General features: G+C 41.8%; 1 protein-coding gene across 7 annotated transcripts in view; it reads right to left on the reverse strand.

The window, feature by feature from the left end:
- Positions 1 to 6765: 6765 nt before the first annotated feature.
- Positions 6766 to 25290, reverse strand: part of SCAF11 (SR-related CTD associated factor 11) — a 75534-nt gene continuing 57009 nt past the window's right edge. For 5 of the 7 annotated variants that reach the window (XM_089779473.1, XM_006126486.3, XM_006126487.3 and 2 more), the window contains 5 exons: positions 16222 to 18702; positions 13443 to 13786; positions 10489 to 10704; positions 9940 to 10059; positions 6766 to 9644 (listed from right to left, as the gene is read on the reverse strand). In XM_089779473.1, the coding sequence (XP_089635599.1) occupies positions 9510 to 9644; positions 9940 to 10059; positions 10489 to 10704; positions 13443 to 13786; positions 16222 to 18702 (3296 nt within the window). In that variant the 3' untranslated portion in view covers positions 6766 to 9509. The remainder of the gene's footprint in view (positions 9645 to 9939; positions 10060 to 10488; positions 10705 to 13442; positions 13787 to 16221; positions 18703 to 25290) is intronic. The other 2 variants (XM_089779478.1, XM_075930482.2) reach the window with 1 other exon arrangement.

The following is a 25290-nucleotide window of genomic DNA, read 5'->3' on the forward strand; positions in this document are numbered from 1 at the left end:
CATAATGGCTGCCAGCATGTGAAACAGAGATAGGTCGCTCGACCATGTGACATACTCTGGCCAGGAGGATGCCAGGAGAGGTATATAAGTGCCATGTGGCAACCTCCATCGTCTTCAGTTCATCTCCTAATCTTAGATGCAGCCTTGCAGGGAACAACAAGCCAGAAAGAACCATGGACCCATCCTGACATAGGATGTACACCAGAGACTTATAAGATAGCAGTTTATAACATCTCTGCTAAGAGCTTGCATTGAGAACTTGGTGATTCAATGCATGAAATGTATTCTCCTTAACCTTATTCTCATGCTTTTCTTTCTTTTAGTAATAACCCTTTAGATTTTAGATTCTAAAGGATTGGTTCAGTGTGATCTTGTGGGTAAGATCCAGAGTGTAAATTGACTGGGACCTGTGGCTGGTGTCTTGAGACCAGAACCACCCATTTGGGATTGGTGAGATTAGGTTCTAAAGCCCCTCGTCTGTGTGCAGGCCCAGGGCTGATTGGGGCACAGGAAGAGCTGGAGTGTCAGAGGAGTTTTGCTTGTGAGGCTTCTGGCTGGCCAGATTGGCAGCTGAAGCATTCGGTGTGACTGGTTAGTGACCTGTTTGGAAGGTCTCCAGTCTGGGGCTGTAAGGAGCCCCAAGTTTTGAGCAATTTGCCCTGAACCGATGCCCTCAGCTGTGCCCAGACCCAGCCCAGTCTAGTACGTCACAGAGGGTATGATGGTGGAGAGGGTAACCACATTGAAGTGTTGATACCGGACATATTTGTTGAGAGCTCTGAGATCGAGAATGCGTCTCCAGCCCCCTGACTTCTCACAGATATTTCCTCACAGAGAAGCCGGTATTTTGATATTGTTGTGGAACCCTTTCCACTGCTTTGATATAGAGCAAGTGGTCAATCTTTTGACTCAGGACAGGCTCGTGAGATGGGTCTGTGAAGAGAGATGGGGGGGTGGTTGGGTTTTGGGAGGAGATAAGAAGGGGAGATAGGAAGTTTGCAGTACACAAACTTTATCATGTCCAGAACCCATTTGTCCGATGTTACGAGGTGCCACTGATGGTGAAATGGTGCTAATCTGCGGTTGGATACTAAGAGTGATCGGAGGCTCGGGTGAGGGAAGACGAATCTGATGGGTCTTGACAAGACCTTCAAAATGTTTGCCTAGAGTTAGAGGACTGAGATGAGGTGGGTTGGTTGGTGGGCTGTCTCCTCCTTCCCGGACGTTGGCACTTCTGGGGTAGTATTGTCTTTGAGAAGGACCAAAGAGGGAAGGTCTGTATCTTTGAATGTAAGGTTTGTTTTATTTGCGTTTTGGAACAGGAGCCTGGATGCCCAGCATTTTAAGCGTGGCCCTGGAGTCTTTGAGGAAATGTAGAGAAGCGTTTGTGCCATCAGCAAAGAGCTTCGGACCCTCGAACGGAAGGTCTTCCACCTTTGTCTGAACTAACTTAGGGAAGCCAGAGAGGTAGAGAGATGGCCAAGGCTTGTGACGCTGTGTCAGCTGAATCCAGAGCAGCTTGGAGGGCTGTTCTGGCTACCAAGAGTCCTTCATTAGTGTTTGCTCTCATTTGTTCTTTTTTTCCCTCTGGGAGGAATTGAATGAAGTCTGCAATTTGCTGAAAAATGGGGTGAGTATTTTGCTAGCATCCCAGTGTAATTAGCAATACGTAGCTGTAGGGAGGCAGAGGCGTATGATCGTTTGCCCATGATACCCAAACATTTCCAATCAGGAGGGGCAGATTTGGCAATGGTTTGCTTGCTCCTCTGATTTTATGCTGGGTCTCTGGCAGTGTGGTTAGCAAGACCTTGAGGACCTCAGCTACCCTCTTAAAGAGGTCTTGGAATGCCTTGAAATTGTGCCTGGATGGGGCTTGTAGAGGCATGAGTGTGTCCACTGGGGAGGAAGGAGAAATCTGGGGAAGTGGGTGAAAGGTGGTTGTGGAGTCCTCGTCACTCAGTGGCTGATGGAAATCTGGTCCCCTGAAATGTCAAGGGACACAGTGGATATAGGCCTCAAGTGGAGCTGGGCAACATGGAGATGCTGTTGTTACTGAGCTCTGTGAAGTGCCCAGGGGTCACTTGGTGGTAGGCAATGCGCAGGTTGCCATTGTAGTAAGGCCAGTTGTGAGGGAATTTGCGCCTTGGCGTAGAGTGTCTGGGAGAAGTTGAGGTCACACTGGAGGACTGATCCTTCTCACCAGAATACAGAGGTATGAAAGTGCCGGGCACGGACATAAAAAAAAGCCTCATAATGCGGGGAGGAATCAGTGCCAAATAAGGGTGTCACAGACACTAAAGAGATCATAGAATTGTCTGTGGACATATAAGGGCAAAAAAGAAGCACCAGTGGTAAAGACTATTGTGCCAATGTATGCTTTGGCATTACCAGGAGAGGGAGGCAGTAACAGTGCCCTGGTCCCTAGTCCTTTATATGCAGCACTGCTCAGTGTCGGTAAGACCGATGATGCTGTTGTAGCCCTGTGCTGTTTGGCTGCGACAGGCTGGGGCTTATCAGCATGTTTAGGCACACTGACCAGGTTCTTAGACCCTCTGGGCGCTGTGGGTGAAAGCTGCCCTGGTAAGCACTTGTCTGGAGCCCCAATGGGGGACGGAGCTGGCTTAGGATTTAGGAATCGCCCATTCGTATGTGCAGGGGATTCCATTTGCTGCTGCGTGTGCTCTCTTTTGTTTGAAAGAGGCAGAGCTCGCAGCTGAGGCAGGAGGAACTGCCTTATCTGACATTGCCATTGGTGAGGCTGGTCTGAGGGAGATCAAGCTGAACCGAAAACCCTCTGGGTCTTCTAACCCTGGCTGCCAAATTTTCACTGATGGCAGTGAGCTGCACTGTATGGCTGTGTACATGTTGGTAAGATTTTGCGAAAAAGCAAGCACTTTTGCATAAAAACTTGATGCCTGTCTACACTGGCGGGGAGTTCTTGCGCAAGAACACTGACGTTCTAATGTAAGAAATCAGTGCTTCTTGCGCAAGAACTATGACACTCCCGCTCAGGAATAAGCCCTCTTGTGGAAGCGTTCTTGCGCAAGAGGCCAGTGTAGACAAGCAACATGAATTTCTTGCGCAAGAAAGCCCGATGGTTAAAATGGCCATCGGAGCTTTCTTGCACAAGAGAACGTCTACACTGGCACAGACGCTTTTGCGCAAAAACACATGCCAGGATAGACGCTCTCTTGCGCAAATACTCTGTAATGCAAGAGTTTTTGTGTTAGAGTATTTGCGCAAAATCTTGCCAGTGTAGACATAGCCTATTTGTCCAGATAGTATATGCACTGAGAGTGCTAGCCTTATAACGAGAATGGCAGCCTGTGAGGAAAAACAGCATTTAGAAATCAGAACCCCTGCCTGGGAGAACTCTGTTAAAAAAAAAAATTCTCTTTTTTTTTTTTTTTTTTTTTTTTTTTTTTTTTATTTGAGGAAAAGTAAGACTCTCAGCCGTTTGTGAGGAGTCTGAGGTAAAAACTGAGGCAAACAAAATGCCTCAGCACATCAGAGAGGGGGCCCCTGAGGGGGCACACAAGGCGCAGAGCACACGCTTGTCTCTGTGTGAAGGGGAGACGCTCAGTCTTTATTTTTTAAAAATCATAAGATGGTTGTAAGAAGGTAATAAAAAACCTAACTCGGCAAAAGAAACTAAAAAGACAGACTAGCTGAGAAAAATCTGCAGAGCGCACTGCGGTTCTGACCGACGCCATCAGTGGCAGAGAAGGAACTGAGGAGATTGTACCTTGCACATGCACATTAGCCGCCTGGCGTGTGTAGTGCTTCTGTGCATGTGCGCACTAGCTGTCAATGCCATTGCTATGAAAATCTTCCAGCCAGCGGCGTTAAAACACCGAAGGTAGAGCAACCCCTGGGATGCTCCTCGAAGACCAATCAGCAATTGGCCTGATCTTTTGAGACTGTATAGATGGGGGCCTGAATTTAGTAGAGGTTGCTCATACTTATCACTTATAAGCCATGAAGGCCCTGATCCTGCAGAGACTTACACTTATGCTGGCCATTCTGAACGCAGCCCAGTGAAGGGAAAGGGACCACTGAGAATAGTGAAATAAAGGCATATGAGTAAGTCTTTGCATCACGGTGGGTGCATGTTTTGGGGCCAAGCAATTCCTCCTGCAGCCCATACTAGTTTTCCTGTGCATGGGGTATTTTTCTTTTGTGTTTCTATACATACAGGTTGCTTCTTTGTTCCTTGATTACATCTCCTAAAAGAAAAGAAAAAACACAAGTCAAGAAGGGAGCAACTATAGGAAAGTTACTATAAACTCTCCGTACCACTAAAGGGGACAAGTGATGTAACAGGTAAGTTGGCCTCCTAGTCCATTTTTGGGTCCCTACCAGCCATTATGGGTTTTGAAGTTTTTAAACTAATCAGAGACCTGACATCTCAATACATTTCCAATAGTGACCACTTCAAAGGTTTCACTAGACAATTCCAGCAACTGTTCAAAAGGTGGTATTTAAATTCTGCCAGGCTTTTCACTCCACCTAATATAATTAATTGGTCTGATTCTAGTTTAGTCCAATGTCATCAAGGATATTAGATCTGGAGCAAAGAACTTCAGTTGCTGAAACAATGTGAAATAACTATAGGACAAACTTAATGAAGCGCAGGTGTCCTACATTTCTAGCTAAGTATTTAATGATGCTTTTGTATAATGAAAAACAGGTGCCATAAACTGTTTTATAATCTACCAAAGGCTCCTAGGGGTTAAATTCAGGGCTGCATCTCTAAGTCAGAGCACAGATTTCACAGCCCCAGCTGAAGAATGTACTGAGTTGGTTTAAAACCACATTTGCACCCTCTTGATCCTGGGCTATTCTAGAGCCTGCAGAGAATTTGAGTAAAATCTGGAAAATAACTTCAGCTTAAAAAAAAAAATCAATAAAACCCCTTTTAAATATTGTGGAAATGTTTTGAATTGACAAAAAAGCCACAAGCTTATGTGCATGTTTGGACCCTGGAACAGTGCTGGTAAAGTACAGAGCATTTCACTTGCAAGCCACCACTCACATGTAGCCCGGACAGGTAATGACTGAAAGATGGTTACATTTCAATGACTTGATTTCAGTGAGTGAAATCAAATGACATTCTCAGTCTGTCACAGAGATCGGGGCTAGATTCAGAGCAGTCCTCTACTCAAGCTCTGCTGAGGTAGCCATCCCTTTTTGGCTCCTAGCTCTGGGGGTGTAAAGTGGCAAGAAGGTAAGCTGGCCCTGGGACTGCCTGCTGAATCAGTCCCTTGCAGCCTGAAATTTGTTAGTGGCCTGTAGCTGCTCCACCTTGCAGCACTGGGCCTGGTTTGGCCTCCAAGCTCTGGAGAGCATTAAAAGTGCCAAAGTTCTGATCTAGTTTCACAAAGTTGGCACCATAAATCTGTAAAGGTGCCACTTGTTCAACGCACATGTTGCTCCACTCTGCCCTTGACTGGGGACACAAGTTGGATACTCATCTCGGCAGAGCAGTTGACCAGCCTTCATGTACTTGGCTTTTCTTGTGAGGGTAGTTGCTGATGATCTCTCTCAAACATGGGGCTCCATAAAGGGGCTTATTCATGAAGGAAATGTGTTTACTCACCTGCAATTAGAGTTTGCCTAAGTATACTCCCTGTGCAGTCACTCATATCCAAGCTTCTTTCCTTTCTTTTTTAAGATCTTACTAAGAGCTTTGACACAACTTGGAGTGATTAAAATATTTCAATCTTTTTTTTTTTACAGGAGTGCCAATAAATGGAGATGCAGCCACAAGGACAGTAATAGTGACATTAGCATATTACCTTGTGGAAATAGGCACTGCAGCATTTGCCTGTCAAAGGTTGAGGGACTGTAACTCCATATCCTTGAGCAGTAACTTACACAGCTCTTCAAGTAAAATTAGTGGTGCTTACGATGTGATCCATGGAATTCTTCTGGACAGGCCACAGAACAATGTCTGAATATGAAACAGACGACTGAGGTTCTTCAACAGCAAAGAGGAACTTCAAACAACTTCATGCCTTTTGTCAAAACTACCTCACTACTGCTAAACCACTAGGGCCACTTCTATACCAGAAAAAGTATTTTTAACAGTTACTACAGGAGTAGAGTAAAACCTGGCCTTACTGAAGTAAATGTAAAAACTGATCTAAAAGAGTCAAGATTTCACCTCTTATATAGACAAAGCAGATTTGTAATTTTAATGAGTCACGTCTAAAGCTGGTATCAGATCTAGTGATGTGCCCTTTGCTAACTACTAAGGAGAAATCAAGCCTCTAGTTACCTAAGGGAGACCAACCACAGCCTCAACTGTGGAGGTCTTGGCCACAAAAACTCAGGGTACAGATCTGTAGTCCTACACTCCTTTCTAAGAGCTGGAATGTATTGTACCCAGAGAAGCCAGGCAGCTGGACAAGGATTAGATTCCTCTGTACTTAAACACACTGTTTCCCACAACTCCTCCCAAAAGGTGTGAAATCTACTGATTATATAGTTAGACTCTGGGCAAAATGTATTAAATGCTTCACCACTAGCGCATGTCTCCAAAGAGTTACACACAATTTCTCTTTTACTTAATCATTATAAAACAAGAAAGTACAGATGTACACAAAACCACCATCCTAACTAGGGATTTCAGAAAAGGTAAATACTGCAGAATAATTTCCATTTAGTTTTACATGCCTACAAAACAGCAATTCATTTCAGAGCCTGTCCTGTGACAGACACTGGTAGAAGATTCAGCCGTTTAGTTTAAGACCAGACACATAACTTGCAGTTTAGCCAAAAGAATTTATTAGAAAATATTATGCACTACATAAAACTATTTTTAGAATATTATTTCAGTAGACAGCACTCCAGCCTTAAGCACCACAGCATGGACTTTGTCCAGCTACTGTGCTCCTGAAGATACATCTTTAGGATGAGACATTCAAGCAGCATGCATAGTGAAACCATTTGATGGAGTGCAGGGAAACCCCTTTGTGATTTGCCTAAATTCACAAAAAACAACAATTCAATAGATTTTTCTCAAGGCAATTTAGATAAGATGAATTTGTCTTCTCAACCTTCTTAGCATCAACTGGGGCCTGAGCTTCTGCTATCACTTTGCATTTTGTATTAGTGCATGTCAGGAAATCCCAATAACTACTAGGGGTTAACACAAGAATTGCAATAAATAGCAACAGGAACATAGATTTAATATTAGTCTTTTAACAAAAAGATGTTCACAAAGTTAAAACCCATGCCTTCTCATGCAATCATTAAAGTAGACCTTGCTAATTTTTCTGGAAAAATAAAGGATAGTCTATGTATTAAGGCATCACATTTTTAATTTAGCACAGATTTTAATGGACTGCATATTTTCTGATAAATTCTTATCTATTTCAGTTGTAAAAAATAAGGTTTACCGATCACATTCTAATCTATCGGATATTCTTCATAGCAATTTGAAATACAGTGGAGCATCATAATAATAATCACATTACCACAATATAATTGGGACAAAGTGGCATCTTGTCTTCCAGACAGGAGCTATGGACACAAAGATAAACAAATTCTGCCTTCCTGCTCCCAACATGTTGAAAGCATCTATCCCTCCAGCCATTTACCTCCTATTTCTCTTTAAAAGGACATTTATCTGTCTCTGAAAATGAGCATTATACTGAGGCTCAACTGTATAGAGTAAAAAGATATAAAAATCATTAAACTCCAAAATTCATCCAAGGAGGAAAATGCAATAAAAATAAGTACGCATGGCGTGATTAACCAGGATAGACATAGCAATTTGCTACAAGATTTGTAGAAAAAGTGCTAATCAATTTTAGCTTAAAATAGATTGAGAGTTCATACAAATTGCTACCACTGTCTAAAACTGAATCACTTTTGAAAGATCTAAAACATGGCTTGACCATAGAAAAAGTATTATACCATCAGTCTTCAATTTACATATTTTGATTTAGCCACACAAAAATAAATATTGCAAGTCAAATGCTTCTGTTTTGTGATAGCATTTAGTTATATGTGTATAAATCCCTTATTTTATCCTTTAGACTCATGGACGGGAGTGGACAAGCATTTGAAAGCTCACAGAGATCTGGATGATAACATACCAGAAGGTTAAACAAAGTATATTACACCACATTGCAGGGATTAAGTGTGTATGGCACATTCACACTTTTGAGATCTTTTGGTGGAACACAAGGCTCTTGGGCTCACAAACAAGTGTCACCACAGTGCAGTACTGAGGGAAGCATATTGCATTTGTTAGCACTGCCCTTCAAAAGGAGGAGAGCAAGGGCCATTCTGCTATTCCCCCTTGTCACTGTCCTAAAGAAAGTTAAAAGGAGCCGAATGGGTGCCATAAAGAGCTGGTAAAAATCTCAAGTACTCTTATAGCATGCTTAATAGCTCCTATATATGCCTTTCAGAATGACTAGACATTCTGTACCTGAATTCTTTATTGAAAAGTATTTTGGGAAATTAAACTAACATATGTGACTACATATTGCTTGTTATCTAGGATATCTTTGTGCTGTTTTAGTGACAAGTTTTGTGGGCTATGCTGTAGTCCTTTGCAAACTACAGTTCATTTTAATAAAATACCTCACAAGTAAAATTGGCACAACTGGCAACCTCTGGTCAACAGAGACTCTAGTAAGACTCAATAGAGAAGTCCACTTTATTCACTATAAGTTCAAGAGCTGTACAATACTAATGTTTATAATTCCTGAATATCAAGCCTATAGTGTGAATTTTCTAGGCCACTTTACCAGATGAGGGAAGGATTAGATATGCACTTGTGGTTGCCTGAACCATACCTCTTGGAACTGAAGCCTTCACTTCAATTCCATAATAATTAATCAGATTCATTTTAAAACAAAAGTCACAAAACAAAAACAAGCAGCATAACCTTTATTTGGTGTTACAATAGATGTACAGCGCCCATGATATAGGACACTGAATCTTACTGTATGATTTTTTTTTAAATCTAAACAGCTCTTCTGTTCAGACAGCCATGTGCTTTTTTATATACACACACAGACCCCTGCAAGCCATCTGTCCAGTTAACACTAGAAATATGTCAGGGGAATACATTATTATAATTAGGGGAAAATCAAAGAGAAAAATCTTACTTTAATATTTTTAACCTGACTGATTACATGTACTGTACATACCTGTTCCAAAACCAATGTAATTAGAAGTTTCTAATTTTATGCACTTCATTATTCAAGTCAAAATGCTGTACATCTGCTAGTATCCACACAATCGTACATTCCTAATAAAAATGCACTCTCCTTTACACCTTTTACTTTCTTTTAAGCCTCTTTACTGGAAAAGGGTAAAGAAGTTGCAGTTAGATCTATATTTATTTAGAACAAAACATATACTACATTGAAAAATAATTTTTATCAAAACCAGATTCCAATTAATCATGTATAATTTTCAGTTAATGGTTCATGTAGAAATTGCACTTTGCAGATTTATCTTGATCATTTTCTCAGTTCTTTTTCATTTTACTCTTTTTTTCTTTCAGCAGAGACTGCATCCTCTGGATTTTTCTTCCGTGAATGTTTGTATTTATCTACATATGCTTTCACTAGATTTGCCACTTTTTCAGAATTGACTTCTCCACTCTTGCTATGACAAACCTACAACAGGAAACAGACACACACACATCACTGTCAATGTTTCATAGCTGTCAGTAACGAGTTACTCACAGATAAATGCTTCCTTTCAGCAAAATGGGCAAAACTATATTAAAGAAATCAGGAGGGCTGTTTTATTAATTTAAGACATGATATACTGCTCTCTACTGTCATCACTTTTTGTCTATGTAGTGCACCCTTATCTTCTTTTCCAATATGGCCAGAGGAAAGGGAGAGGGGGGAGAGACAGCAATTTAAATATTACTTTTTTAAAAAGTAATTTCTGAACAGAACTTACTTTGTCTACTGCTTTCCGCACAATTTCTTTATATTCTTCCTTAGTAATATCTTTATTCTGGTAAAAAGGTTTGATAGCCAGTTTTACCTCATGTGCTGCTTTTTCTTGAATTAACAATTTCTGTTAAAAAAAACCCAAACCCTTATTTTTAGGTCAGTATATCTGCAATTTTTTAAACATCAAAATATAGTATTAATGTTAAATTAAAGAGAGAGAAGCTTTGCAGACTGTTTCTCTTAAATTGAGGGTGTCAGAAACAGGGACATAGTTTCGCTCTACTATTTGAACACATGACCAATTTCCACAGATATGAGAACCACGCCTATTTATCTAGAGCAGAATATGATCCTAATAATAAATTAATATTTTATAGTGTATGGTACTTACAGAACTACAGCTCTAAAAGTATTAATATTTTGTTAGGTTAAAAATTAAATTAATTTAAATTAATTTGCTAGTTTTTTGTAGTTACATGAAAGTTTAAAAATGACAGCAACAAGTATCCTATACATAAGGAGAGAAAAATTAAACTCTCAACTTTGAACTTGCCTGGTCTTTCTTCGAGCTATCTGCGCTGGCTTCCACCGTTACACTTACTTTGTCATCTGCCAATTTTACAGCAGCATTAGAGGGTTTGATGTGACTTGATGTTGGATTACCAGAACTTGGTCCTTGAACTGTTCCCACATTTCCCAGGGCGGCTGTTGGAGCAGGCAAGAGTGGTGCACTCAAGTTACTACTTACATGAGGAGCACTAGGAATACCCTGTTTTAAAAAGTTATCAGCAGTTAATACATTATTCTTCAGATATTCAATAACTGCTACTTTTTAAAAAGAACTCAGAAAGTGTATGAATATCACAGGTACTTGGATTTAGCAGCTAATTTCTATGTGAGCTGTTGCTACAACTGCCAGCCACTTTTATATAGGGATTAATATGCACAAGAACAAAAATAGTTAATCAAAGCCCGAACAAAATAAATACATCTTTTATTATATCATTAACGTTGCTCAACCCTGGCTGTGATGGACTTCTACCTACTGGGAAAGAATTCCTAAGAATGGTGCTGAAAGTGGAAATGGGCAGTGTTCAAATTTAGGTTGTGACAGCAAGTACTTCCCAGTCTCATTTAGCTCTCATGGCAACATACAGGAATGTGTCCTTCAAATGTATTCTCCCAACTGCCCCCCGGGGAGGGGGGGGGGGAAGAGTATACAGGTGCTTGAGCTCAGGTATCAGAATGCCTGCCCATATGTCTTAGGTTTGCTTCTGTGTTTCACAAGAAATGGAGCTTCTCATAAATGTCAAGGGTAGCCATAGCTAAAGCTCAGTCATGACTAGAAGAGCCCAAATTACCTCTGAAGTCTATACCTTAGGAAAAGCCATTTCTGAGATATCCATAAAACGCAATGAGCCATTGCTGCTACCCTGGAATTATGGAACAACAAAGGGAGCAACAGTCCCTAGTGGAGCAAATGCTGCCCACTTGCCAGCTGCTCTAAACGCTTCTCCCTACAATCATCACTTCTATATTATGTAGGTTGATTGCCTGCCAGATTATATTTATCCAGATTGGGCAGTAACAAAACTACAATTTGAGTTCAACCAAAAAGAGATACAGAGCTATATATCAAGGCATTACACCAGTAGCAATCCAGTTAGACCTTCCTTAATTGTTTCTTATAAACACGGAATAGGAAGGAGAAACTGGAATGTTGCACAACTCACACAAGGATAAGTAATTTTGTGACACTACCCAAGTGCCTCTCAAGAAGTAGCAGAACTATTAAAGAGCTTGTCTACACTGGCCCCTTCAAAGTAGGAATAAGAGCCTCCGGAAAAAGGCGCTTTTTCCGGAGGATCGGGGCCAGTCTAGACGCTCTTTTCCGGCTTTTTTAAAAGGCGGAACAAAGCGGCGGACATTTTTATTTAAATGCCGCGGGGGATATTTTAATCCCCCGCGGATTTCCCTACGACGACTCGTGAAATTTACATGCCCCTTCCGGAAAAGGGGCCAGTGTAGACGTAGCCTAACAGATTTAGGTCTCAGCACAAACACAATTTCATAAAAATATTGAGGGGAAGCACACAGACAACAGTAGTGTCTCAGTTCCATACTGGCTCTTTGCTGCAATATATTTTGCTACTTTGTCTTTACACAAACATATTTACTGAGTCACTGGACAATTTACCTTTTCTGCAAATGTGTCTTCAGATGTGTTAAGTAAACCTCTTGTAAGTCATTCAATTTTCCTCAACAGTCCTGCGTGGCTCCTAATATAATGACTAGTTGTGGAAGAACCACACATGTACAGAACTGATGGCTAACAGCAGCCCACCAGCCCAAATATCACTTCTTTAGAGCACTACACAGGTACTACCAACCTTATGAGGCACATAGGCTACGTCTAGACTGGCATGATTTTCTGCAAATGCTTTTAACAGAAAAGTTTTCCGTTAAAAGCATTTGCGGAAAAGAGCGTCTAGATTGGCACGGACGCTTTTCCGCAAAACCATTTTCGTGATCTGGGCTTTTTTGCGCAAAACAAATCTGAGCTGTTTACACTGGCCCTTTTGCGCAAAAGCTTTGCGCAAAAGGACTTTTGCCCGAACGGGAGCAGCATAGTATTTCCTCAAGAAGCACTGATTTCAGACAGTAGGAAGTCAGTGTTCTTGCGGAAATTCAAGCGGACAGTGTAGGAAACTGCTTTTGCGGAAAACCTTGCCAGTCTAGACACAGCCATAGAGATCCCCCAATCTATCTCCAGTAAAAATGAGGCTTTTGATTGACTGGAGAAATGGAGCAGTGACTAGAGAACCGAAGTGGAGGGACAGAGACTATATAACATACATAAAAGCAAAAAAAAACCCAAAAATTAAAAGGAAAAAAGGATGAAGACATGGGGTGGAAAAAGAGAAGGACTAGAGAAGATAAAGAGAGACAAGCAATGCCATAAGAAAATGGTGCAAGGGGACACTAAAGAGGTGATACTTTGATGATCCATCCCAAGAGATGGCTCCAATAAAAGTTGGGAACCACTAATTTAGGGGATTGTTAAATGAGACAATAAAAGCTTCCACGTATTACAAAATATATAAACTGTTCCAGAATATTAAGGCTCTGCACTGCTAAACTGGGAAGAACATTTAGCACTCAATTCAAACATGTTAGAATTGTATATATATATATTTGTACACACACAATTTAATCAGACAAACTATGAGGAAATTATGCAACATACCATTCATGGCTGAGATCCCTGGGTGCTACCTGAACTACAAACAAACAGTAAATATTGTGCATTCTGGCTAAGATTGTTAATATTCAGAATCAACACATTTCCTCATATAAGATCACCTTTTTTCAGTCGGAGGAAGAGCTGTTAGTATATATTTTACAAACTTTATGGTAGTTTAATACAAGATACTCTGGATAGATGTAGCACTGCTCAACTATGTATTTTGGCTATAGTGATTAGACCTTGATTTCTGAAAAACATACCTGCAACTGTTTTCCATCTGGTTGTGAAGAAATGTAGCTGATTTGCTGAGATGGTGGAGGAGGCGGTGGAGGTGGTGGTAATCCCTGAGACACATTGGTAGGAGCAGCTACCTGTATGAGAGGTACTCCTGTATGGAGATGCAAGGGCAGCGGAGGATGAATGTTAAATGGATTGTGTTGGATGTTCATCATAGGAGCATGAACACCCATTGGATATGGGAAAATATTCATAGGCTGGTGTTGGGCGTTCACTTGTGGTATTACATTCATTTGTTGCTGCATCACATTTATTGGTAGCTGAGAGCCATCACCTTGTTGGTTTGTTTGGTCTTTGAGGTTTGGATCTATTAAAAGAACACAGAATATTTAAAGTACAAAATACCCTCAAGAAATACTAATGTATCGGCTCAAGAAGTCAAAGTTCAGGTTGCTCTGAGTGCTCTAACTACTCCTTTATATTTAAAATTTGTTACATTTTTACTGAAACAAAAGGTTCAGCCAAAGTAAAGGAATACAACACACAGTACCCAACTTTTGTTATTATGGAAACAGAACCATACATTTTCTCCTGTATGCAATTCCTTGCACTCCTATTGACTCTGGATAACTGATTTGCACAACCATGCCATAGTTATGTCTAGTAAGTGTTCTAAAGTACAAGAATACTTTATACTCTGATTGGCTAACAGTGTTTATTATCCATGCTTCATGGATATTAACTGTATGAATGGTGATATGCTCCCTTACTCACAACTTTCACACTTTGTGCCAGAAAGGAAAAAAGGTGTCCATCTCAGCTTTACATCCCCCTTTCAATAGAAGGCAATACCATAAATACATTTAAAAAAATCAAATTTATATGTAAGTAATAAAACAGCAGCAGCTAAGAAGCTGGGACTATGAAAGTGCTGAAATGTTTAAAAATCCATAAGCTGACTTTCTTTCTTTGTACATGACTGAAAACAGTGAGAACTATGTCACTGAATTCAAGGAGATCAAGATTTGACGTTCACTCTTCTCTCTCACTCCCTGCATACGCTTCTCTTTTTCTATAGGCCAACACAGCTGAGTCTTACTGATTTTATAACGGAAGAATTTAATTATCTTCCTCCGAATTCAGTTTTCAACAATATATGGAGCTATTTTGAAGATGATTTTATGGACACGTATGAATTAGGAATAGAAATGGAGAAAGAAAAATGAAGAAATTGACATGAGAGCAACAGTAGGAATTTTGTTTTGTAAGTTCTAGTAATAGCCCATTTCTCTTTTTCAGCTTTTATTTATGATTTACAAACTTTATAATAATATGAGTATTAGTCATTTGAGAGAGCTTTCCACTAATTCAGAATTAACCTCATCATGAGTTAATAAAAGCCTCAGCCTTCCACTCAGCCCAGTTTACTCAGCCCAGAATATTTTTATCAACAGAAAAAAATTCAAAGTGATATTACAGTCCCACTGGTCAGGGATGTTCACTGTAATATGGAAAAAAGAGTAGCCTTTACATAAATGTTTTATTTGTTCCTAGTTCTCTGAATGCCTTTTGATATTTCTCTCCTAAGCTTCTTTTTCTGCTTCCTCTTGTAATTCAATAATAATTCTGTTTATAACAGCAGTTTGTGCATAGTGCTAATTGTTAAGTCAAAAAAAAAAAAAAATCTAGGACCAAGAGAGGGGCAAACAAGGATTTCTTTCCCTCCAGGTCAGACAAGAGCTATCTGCTAAAGTATAAGTTTTTGGATTTATAAATACTTTACAACATGAAAAGTCAATTTCACTTTAAAACTACTAACTGCTTAGCTTTTAAAATAAACTTAAAAACAACAAATGGTCTGGTAGCACTTTATAGACTAACAAAACATGTAGATGGTATCCATGAGCTATTCCACTTCTTTCGATGTGCCCATGAAAGCTCATGATACCATCTACATGTTTTGTCAGTCTATAAAGTGCTACCAGACCATCTGCTGTTTTTTTAAGTTTATCCTGTCCAGACTAACTCAGCTACCCCCTGAAGCTTCTGTAGCCTTTTAAAAACAGTTAAAGATATAGTGCCATCAAGTTAATAAAAGTGGCGAGGAGTCCTGTGGTACCTTATAGACTAACTGAAGTGTTGGAGCATAAGCTTTCGTGGGCAAAGACCCACTTCGTCAGATGCATCTGACAAAGTGGGTCTTTGCCCATGAAAGCTTATGCTCCAACACTTCAGTTAGTCTATAAGGTGCCACAGGACTCCTCGCCGCTTTTGCAGATTCAGACTAACATGGCTACCCCTCTGATACTTGACACCTCAGATATAAGTTAATAAAAATGATCAAATCTGTAACCTGTGAATATATTTATTGGGCACTATTAAGTCTTCTTGAAGAAATCTTTCTTTTAAAAAGGCAGTAAGTAGTTTATTAAATTTCTCTCCTTTTCAATCTGTACCTACAATACCATACTGTGTATAAATTCTCAAAAAAAAAGCAAAGCATATCCATAAACATTTTTCCTTAGAAACATATTCGATTGAGTCTTTTGAATTACAGTGCGAGCAAAGGCCAGTTCTTAATTTACTGAATGTTCAGGCCAAGAATATTTGTGGTGTATAGACGGAGGTGGAAGGGGGAGGCTTCCCCTTCTTAGTAGGCTTTTCCAATTTTGTTGTGTGATTACTAGGTTAGCCTTTGCTGCATGCACAAAGCAGTAAAGTGACTGAAATTCACATACTATCTGTAGTACTCTTAAAAAACCCTCCATTCAAATGAAATGAATATCAGATAAAAATGAGTACCTTGTTCAGATGTCTCATCTTCTTGCCTCATCCATCCAGACTGAGGACTTGAGGAATTTCTTCCTCTTCGTGAATAATAGTTCTGTACATCTGCAGGTAATGTCCTTCTTACAGCCCAACTAGATGCAGATGTCCACCCAGACCTATCAGCAGGCGTATCAAAAGAAAAATCTTGTTCATTCTTACGCCTGTAGGGTTGATGTTCTGGGAACCTTGCAGTTTCATTCCCAGAAGCATTTGAGTTTCCTGAGAGAGGTTTTCTATTTTGCCAGTGGTTTTCATTCTGGTCTCCATACATAAAACCGCCTCTGCCACGGCCACCTCTGTTACGGCCACCTCTGCCACGATTTGAAATCCAACCTGAACCAAAGGTTTTATTCCAAGAATGCCCTGAATTATCGTATCTATTTTCTTCCCATTGTGAATCTTTAAATTTGTCTCTTTCTCTGCTCCTATTTTCCGGAACAGAATTTATCCTTTCCATTACCCAGTCTGGACAATCATTCTTATGCTTTTCAGAAGATGATGGTTCATCAATACTTTCATCTGTATTGTCTTTTTCTTTTTGCATATTTTCATTCTGTTTCTCCTGTTCACTTCTTTTGTATCTATCATTTCCTCTGGGACTTCTCCAGCTGTCATTTGTCCACCTCTCTTTCCAACGAGGAGAGTGGCCATCTCGCTCATTCCTAATGAATGAAGAACCTTTATTTCTTGTTCTTGATCTGGATCTTGATCTAGATCGCGACCGAGATCTTGACCACCTCCTATTTCTTCTCTCCCTATCATGATCTCTCCTTTGTCCATCTCTATCAGTATCTCTGTCTTTGCTTTGAGACCTAGATTTTTGTCTTGGAGAGAAATCTTTAACTCTTGACCAAGGAGGAGAACTTTTACCTTCCCGGTCAGTCTCCCTTTTAGGAGACCGAGATGGTGTTTTCCTGCCTCCTCTGACAGTCTCTTTTTTTGGAGACCGAGAAGGAGATCTCCTGCCCTCCCTGATAGTCTCCCTTTCACGTGACCGAGACATCCTTCCCTCTCTCACAATATCCCTTTTGGGAGACGGTGACTGAGATTTCCTACCCTCCCTCATGGAAGGAGACCAAGTTGTTGATGGAGAGTGAAATCTAGACTTTCTAGTTCGAGTCTTCTTATCTCTTTTAAATTCTGTTGAGCATTCTGTTTCTTGAGCAGCTTCATCTTTTTTGTCAGAAAGACCTGAGTGAGATACACAGTATTCAGAATCTTGCTGCAATGAGCTTGCCTCCTCTTGTTTTATGCCAACAATCAGTGGTGGCTGTTCAACATGAGATTCAATCTGGTCGCTGCAAAACGGGCCACAATCCTTCGATATAATTTCACTGTTATCCTCATTAAAATGTTTCTTAGATTGTTCAACATTCACCTCGAGTAACTCTGAAGTTCTGTCCTCACATACCGGTATGGGCTCCTCATCTAAAGACTGGTCCAATTTATTAATGTCTAGAGAAATATTACTTGTTAATACAACTGTATCAGTATCTTGCACAGTTTGTATGTCCTCAGTATTTACACTATTACAATTTGCTGACTTTTCTTTGTCCTCAGAATCGTTAGTTTCTATGGATTCTGGATGCTCAGTCAAATAGCTTCTGGGGCTACCTAAAAACTGATCTACTTTTGCCACAGATTCTAGATGCTCAGGCATTTCATTTTGGACACTCACTAATGCTTGATCTACTTTTATAGATGTTTTTGAATTCTCAAGTAATTCATCTGTGATACTATTCACTGGTTCTACTTGTTCTAGAACATTTTCACAGACACCCTTATTCTCAAAATCTGTAGCATTTTCATTAACATCTTTTATTTCACATTCCTGAATCTCTAAGTTTAACACAGGAGGTTCTTGAATACAGGAACCTGAGTCTGAATTTTCTAGGGTATCCTGTTCTTTGTCACATTCGCTAGTAAGCTCCTCCCTCTCTACATGTTCACTAAGGCTTTCCAAGCCATTAGCAGACTCTGTTTCTGCATTATTTGTGTGCATAAGACAGCAGTTACTACTTTCAATATCTGATGGGTGGTCTTTCGTAAATATAGGAGGTGTATCAGACTCAGCAGTTTCATCATCTTCCACTGAATCACTGGATGATTTTTCAGAACGCAAAGAACTTCTAAGTTTCTTTTTAACCAAAGGTACCTGCTGTTTAACTCCTCTTTTAGATTTTCGTTTTGGAAGCGATTTTTCTGGTTCTGCAGAGGAAGTAACATTTATAGTTGAGTTATTGTCATTGGGGGCATCACATCCAGAATTACTTGATCTTGGTGAGCTGCAAGACTGACTCATAGTCTCAGTTTTTCTGTTCCGCGCAGATCTTCTAGGAGTAGTATTTGCAGTCTTCTTTCTTGTTCCTCTAGTAGTGCCAGATGTGCTAGAAGCTTGCTTTTTTTCCTCTCCTTCCTGTGTACATGCAACAGCATATCTCTTTCCTGAAGGATCTAATATAACAAATTATAAGTTAAAATATAGCAAATATATTAGTTAAATGTAAAGTAAAGACAAACATAGTATTTTAAGTTTAATGAAATTAAGATACTGATGTGTGCAACACAATGTACATTTTGGTATGAAACGCTACCAGGGCTACATCTAGCATTTCGTCCAATATATGCTGCTTCTTCAAAAGAACAGAACTAGACTAAAAAAATTAACATGTTAGAGATGTACAAGAAAGGCTCCGTGACAGCAATGACATTCAAAAACAAGTAAGCAACCAGGTCTTACCACAGTGAGACTTAACCATTAGAAGAGTTAGAATGAATGCCATTTAGTAAAATTAACTGTTCACCACATATAGTGGTTAATTTACAGCAGTGTTTGCCATTTCAAGAACAATATTTATTGCAGTTACAGGTTGACACAATCTGGAATCCTCTGGTGTGGCAACATCCGTAGTCTGTCAGGGCCACAGATGTTGCTGGACCTAAGAGCCCCATAGGGGGAGCCAGCTGGAAGAAAGTGGAGGCTGGGGAATCCCAACTGGGCTAGCAGTGGCTGGAGTGGGAGCCCTGGTGAACCACAAGAGATCATTCCACTCTACACTGTGCTAATTAGGCCGCAATTGGAGTATTGTGTTCAGTTCTGTGTACATTTCAAGAAAGATGTGGAGAAATTGGAGAGGTCCAGAGAAGAGCAACAAGAATGATTAAAGGTCTAGAAAACATGAGGGAAAACTGAAAAAATTGGGCTTGTTTAGTTTAGAAAAGAGAAGACAGAGGGGACATGATAGCAGTTTTCAAGCATCTAAAAGGGTGCTATAAGGAGGAAGAAGAAAAACTGTTGTTCTTGCCTCTGAGGATAGGAAAGAAGCAATGGGTTTAAATTGCTGCAAGGGAAGTTTAAGTTGGACATCAGGGAAAACTCCCTGTCTGTCAGGATGGTTAAATACTGGAATAAATTGCCTGGGGGGAGGGGGAGTAGTTGTGGAATCTTCATCACTGGAGATATTTCAGAGTAGGTTAGATAGACATCTATCAGGGATGGTCTAGACTGGGCTACTCCCTCCAGGTGGGATCCTTTGAACATGTCCTCTACTGGGAACACACTCCACACAACAGCAAGGTGTCTCCCAGGTGGGGTGAGCATTAAAAGATGCAAGCAGATGGGCTGGCTGGAAAAGATAGGTAGAGCATGGGCATTTCTAGCCCTCAGGGAGGAAGTGCTGGGATCACTGGGGCATTGTGGGAAGTGTTGTGTATTCATACCAATCACTGTGAAAGAAGTTATTTGCATATAGTTTTGCATGTATATGCAACCACATTTAAGTTGCAGCCGTCGGCATGTGCTGTATCACTATGGCCCCTGGGCTTCCAAAGTTGAGTAGCCCTGGTCTAGATGGCATTGGTCCTGCCATGAAGGCTGGGGTCCCTTCCAGTTCTAGTGTTCTATGGAGTCAGTAGAACTGGTAGTGGCAGGGTACCCTGGCAGGGGAACCCCTGCGGCAGTGCTTGGGCAGCCTGGCCGGGAACCCTAGGGAACCACAGCAGTAGTGCTTAGACAAGGCAGCCAGCAGGGAGGCACTGACCTCCCCTGGTCTGGGACAGCTCAGGTCCTGAGGCAAAGTCCAACCTGTTTAGGGTGCTGAATGATATTTTTTAAAATGGCCATCAATGTAACTGTGAATTACTGTATGAAAAGTGGCTAATTAACAAGTGTAAATGGTAACATAACACCAAATAAAATCCTACGTTGATAGTTTATAATGAAGACTCTGTGTGTTCCACATCAAAGTGAAATTAAAGGCCAGAAAGGACAGTTGCAATAATCTAGTCTGATCTCCACAACACAGGCCACAGGAAAAGCTGGAGATACTGGTTTCTCACACATATCCCATTCTCCACTGGGATGAATCCAAGACTTTCCCAAAATCAATCAAGAAATCAGAGAGAGTGTGAGATTGAAAGTACGTAAGTGAGAGCAGAATAGCCAAGAGTTGTTTAATATTTTTGTGGTAGGAAAGCTTCAATCTCTAAGTCAGACGTGAGCATTCAAAGACTTCCTGTTATGAGGCTATGACACATCAAATCTCAATGCAAGAAAAAAATGACACTGTATGAATTACAACACCGTAATCCATTGCTGCCATGGAGACATTGAGTAAGGGGATAACAGACTAAAATCTAGAGTACTACAAAAAAGGTTTGCTGGGATAGCTATCTTGGTAAACCCCTCTTATGTAGATGCATTTGCTACAAAAACCATCATAGTTACCTACCTTTTTGAAACTGCTGTTCTTCAAGATGCGTTGCTCATGTCCATTCCATTATAGGTTTGTGCGCCCACATGCACAGTTGGAGATTTTTGCCTTAGCAGTATCTGAAGGGTTGGCTATAGCAACTCCTTGAGTGCCATGTACACACGTTGGAATATTGGTGATCCTGACCTTTCAGTTCACTCTTGCAGGCAACTGTGACAGGGGTAAGAAGGAAGGCAATGGAATGAACATGAGCAACACATATCAAAGAACAGTTAATTACAAAAGGATAGGTAATTTTTTCTTCAAGTGTTTGCTCTTGTTGATTACATTCTAGGTGACTCGCAAGCAGTATCCTTGGAGGTGGGCTTGGAGTTCACTGTCTAGCAGCTTGCAGTATTGCTCTACCAAATCCAGCATTTTCCTGGGCATACCAGTAAGTGCATAATAGGATGTGGACAGATGAACTGGTGGCTGCCCTACAGGTGTCCTGGATAAGCATTTGGGCAAGGAAAGCTGCTAAAGGGGCTTGTGCCCTGGTTGAATGGGTGGCACCTTTGCCTGATGATAGCAGCAGGAAATGCAGGCAGTGATACCAAAAAGAAATTCTTTGAGTGGACAGTGGATGACTTTTCATCCTGTCAGCCACCACCACAAACAATTGTGTTGACTTGTGGAATGATTAAGCTAATGCCCTCCTGACATCTAGGGAATGCAAACTTATGCAGTTTTTGGGGAAAAAATACAGGCAAGTAATTGTCCTGTCCTATACCAGACTGAAAGATCACCTTAGACAGGAAAGCTGGCTGTGGCCACAGCTAGACCCTATCTTTGAAGAAGCCTGGATAGGGAGGTTCTGAGGAAAGCGCCTTAACCTCAGAGACCTGGCAGGTAGATATTATCACAACTAGGAACACAATTTCCAAGACAGGAGGAAGAGAGAGCAGGAAGCCACAGGCTTGGAAAGGGGTCCTGTGAGCTGCAACAGCACAAGATTCAGATTGCATGGCAGAAAGGGGTCCCTGAAGTGCCAGTAGAGATACCTGAGGCCCTTGAGGAACCTGGCTGTCATGTCCTGGTTAAAAACTGACGGATCTTCGAGTGGTGGATAGAAGGCTGAATATATGCCAAGCAGACCCTGATAAATGAAAGAAAGGGACAAACTTTGAAGCTTGAGATGCATAAGGTAGTCCAGGACCAACTTGCAGTGAGGTCTGCTTTGGCCAAATACTTGTACCCAAGGTCCAACATTCGAACTGCTTCCATTTGGCCAGATACGTCACACTGGTGGAGAGCTTTCTGCTGCCTAACAGGAACTTCTAGACTGTGGCCAAGCACTCCTGCCCCATCACATTTAGCCATGCAGCAGCCATGCTGTCAGGTTCAGTGTCACCAAGTTTGGATGCAGAAGACTGCTGTGATTTTGGGACAGCAGGTGCAGTTTGAGCAGCAGCCACCTAGAGTTCCAACAGCATGTCAAACCAGTGCTGGCTCAACCAAGCCAGCACTATGAAGATCACCTTTGTCCTGTCTGATTTTCACGAGGACGTTGTAAATCAACAGCATTGGAGAGAAAGATATTCAACAGAGCCCCCAACCACAGGAGCAGGAAAGTGTGACAGTGACTCTGTCAATCCCACAAATCAAGCAGAAATGGTGTCATATTTCCTAATCTGTGAACAGATCCACCTGTGGAATTTCCCACCTCTGGAAGATAATGCTCACCAATTCCAGATGGAGGGATCACCTGGGGCGAGTCAAGAAGGACTTGCTGATGTGATCTGCCACAGCATTCCTGCCCTAGAGAGGCATGCAACTACAAGATGAATGCCCTTTTGAACACAGACATTACAGACCTTGAAGGTTTCCTGGCAATGGACAGAAAACCTTATCACCTTGCTTGTTGATATAGCACGTAGCTGTTTTATTTTCTGTCAGACCTGGACCATTCTGCTTTTTGAGAGAGGCAGGAAAGCTTGGCAAGCCAGACAAACCGCTCTGAGCTCTGATGTTGATATTTAATAAGAGCATGCCTTGACCAGCAACCTTGTGTGCCAAGATTGCCCAGGAGGGGGCTCTACCTGACATCTGAGGCACCTGAGATGAGGGTTCCAAAATGGATGGCATCGCAAAGGCAACCCCTCTCCAACACTATGTGAAACTAACTTCTTAAGAGACTTGTAGAAGAGGTACAAATCCAGAATGGGTCTGAGGCTCGCTTTTGCTTCTGGAATTAGGAAATAGCAGGAGTAGAATCCTTTCCCCTTCAAGTCTGGAGGAACCTACTCTACAATCCCCAGGTATGGTATGTTCACTCCTGAATGAATATTTGCTCATGAGAAGAGTAGGAGGAAAGGTTTGCCATGAACTACAAGGTGTAGCCCAAAGGCATTATGTCCAAGCACCAATGGTCTGAAGTCAACTGCAACCAGGCCAACTGGAAGGGGCGCAGGCAGTTGAAGAAAGAGCAGAGGGTGGATCCTGAGAAGCGAATGAGGCACTGTCCTTGGGCACATCCTCAAAACGCCTGCTTCTGGCTTCCTTGGCCCCTTGAAGAATCAGGCTGGGCAGAGGAATGGGAAGATGAACAGTGAAACCATTTAAAACCTTTATCTTTATCCTTCCTTTAGGAGCTGGACAGAAACACTCCATGACCCCGATGGAGGCAACGGGACAAAATGACTTGCTATCCTGCTGAGGGATGTGTAGATACAACAAATGGAAGATAACACAGGAGTCTTTAAGGCAATGAATTCATGCATCAGTCAGCTCTGAAAAGAGCCCTTCATCCTCAAGTGTAATCTGCATCTTCTGGGACAGCCCAAAAGACTAACCAGGAGTAGCACCTCATGACTGCCACAGAGGCAACTACTCTGGCCATCGAGTCTGTGGCATCCGCCTTCTGAAGGGTGTCTCTGGTCACTGCTTTAACCTCTTCCTGGTCTTGGTCCTGTGAGTGGTCCTCCCTGAACTTCCTTATGTTCAGGTTTTGTGTAGCAGGGCCTGATGGTTAGACTCCCAAAATTTCAGGCTGGCTGTCAAATAAGTTTTCCTGTCAAACAATACCATGTTTACATTTCCATGCACCACTCGCCTACCCCAGCCCAGTTTGGCCTTTTAGTGTACGTCAGACATGACAGGGATCCTGCTGTTGGGTGGATGTATAAGCACTCAAATCCCTTTGCTGGGACACAGTACTCCTTTTCTGCCTTCTTGGAGGTAAGCAGAAAAGGAAGAGGAGGTCTACCACACAGACTACGCAATTTTAAGGACCTCTTGGGCAGACAGGAAACATGATACGGGCCAGGGTGGAGGAGCGTATGATATTGAAGAGGTTGTTGGACTCTTCTCTCTGCTAGCTCCTCTACCTCCAAGTTCCGATTGGCAGGTACCCTTCTGAGCAGGGCCTGGTGCTCCTTGAAGTTGTCATGGGTAGGGGCGGGAGAGGATCTGCTTGTTTGTGAGCACTTTGTCCAGAGACAATGAAGACTATTGTGCAGCAGGGGGATGAGGTGGCTTCTCCTTGCTCATCTGGGTGTCAGGTCCTGCTGTGCCACCCTCACGTCAGATTTAGCACTATGCACTAACTTGAATGCCAGCTGCACTGAGGGTGACTGATGTGGCCTGGGTGAAACGGTGGAAGTACAGGACTAGCATAAGAGGTATAAGCCCAAGTTCCAGTACTGCAACTGAGCAGGCCATTGTTTCTGCCTCCACAACTCCACCGTAGGAGCCACAATGTCTCATGAACAGTGGCAATTGTCTTTTAAAGGCAAGGGGCTGCACTCTTCTTCAGGCTCGGATCACTGTCCTTCCAGTGACCAGGGTGGATCTGTAGATGTCCAAATCTGCCAACTGATTCTTGGTGACCGGTAAGCAGAGGGCAAGGACTGGTGCCTGCCTGAAGAGTAGGGAGTTGGAGACCACTGCTACAACCGAGATTGATCCTGCAGGGGGGCAAGGGGAGAGAAATTGATGCCTGAGACACCACCCAAGTGATGGCAAACTTTAGTTGGAGGCCAACAGTACGATGAGTACAGGGATTGTGGTCATGAGTCAGGTGCACTGTACCTTGCTGGTGGAAACCTTGGCATCAGGGAACTGTGGTTTTCTAACTGGGGACTGAGATTGTGGTACCAGGGTTTGAGGCTGCACTGCTGGGGCTGACACTTATAGTCCAGGAATTGGGGATGCTCTGTTGTAGGAGGCAGTCCTCTAACTAGCCTGCTTGTAAATGCTGGGTCCATTGCCTGGCTTGGTGTCTGCAATGCTGTTTGGCCTACTTGCTGTTTGGCTGGTGGGCCTTCTTCAGGCATAGAGGACCCTACTAGGG

This window comes from Pelodiscus sinensis, chromosome 1 (genome assembly GCF_052426305.1).
Source record: "Pelodiscus sinensis isolate ZL-2025 chromosome 1, ASM5242630v1, whole genome shotgun sequence".
Classification (NCBI taxonomy): domain Eukaryota; kingdom Metazoa; phylum Chordata; order Testudines; family Trionychidae; genus Pelodiscus; species Pelodiscus sinensis.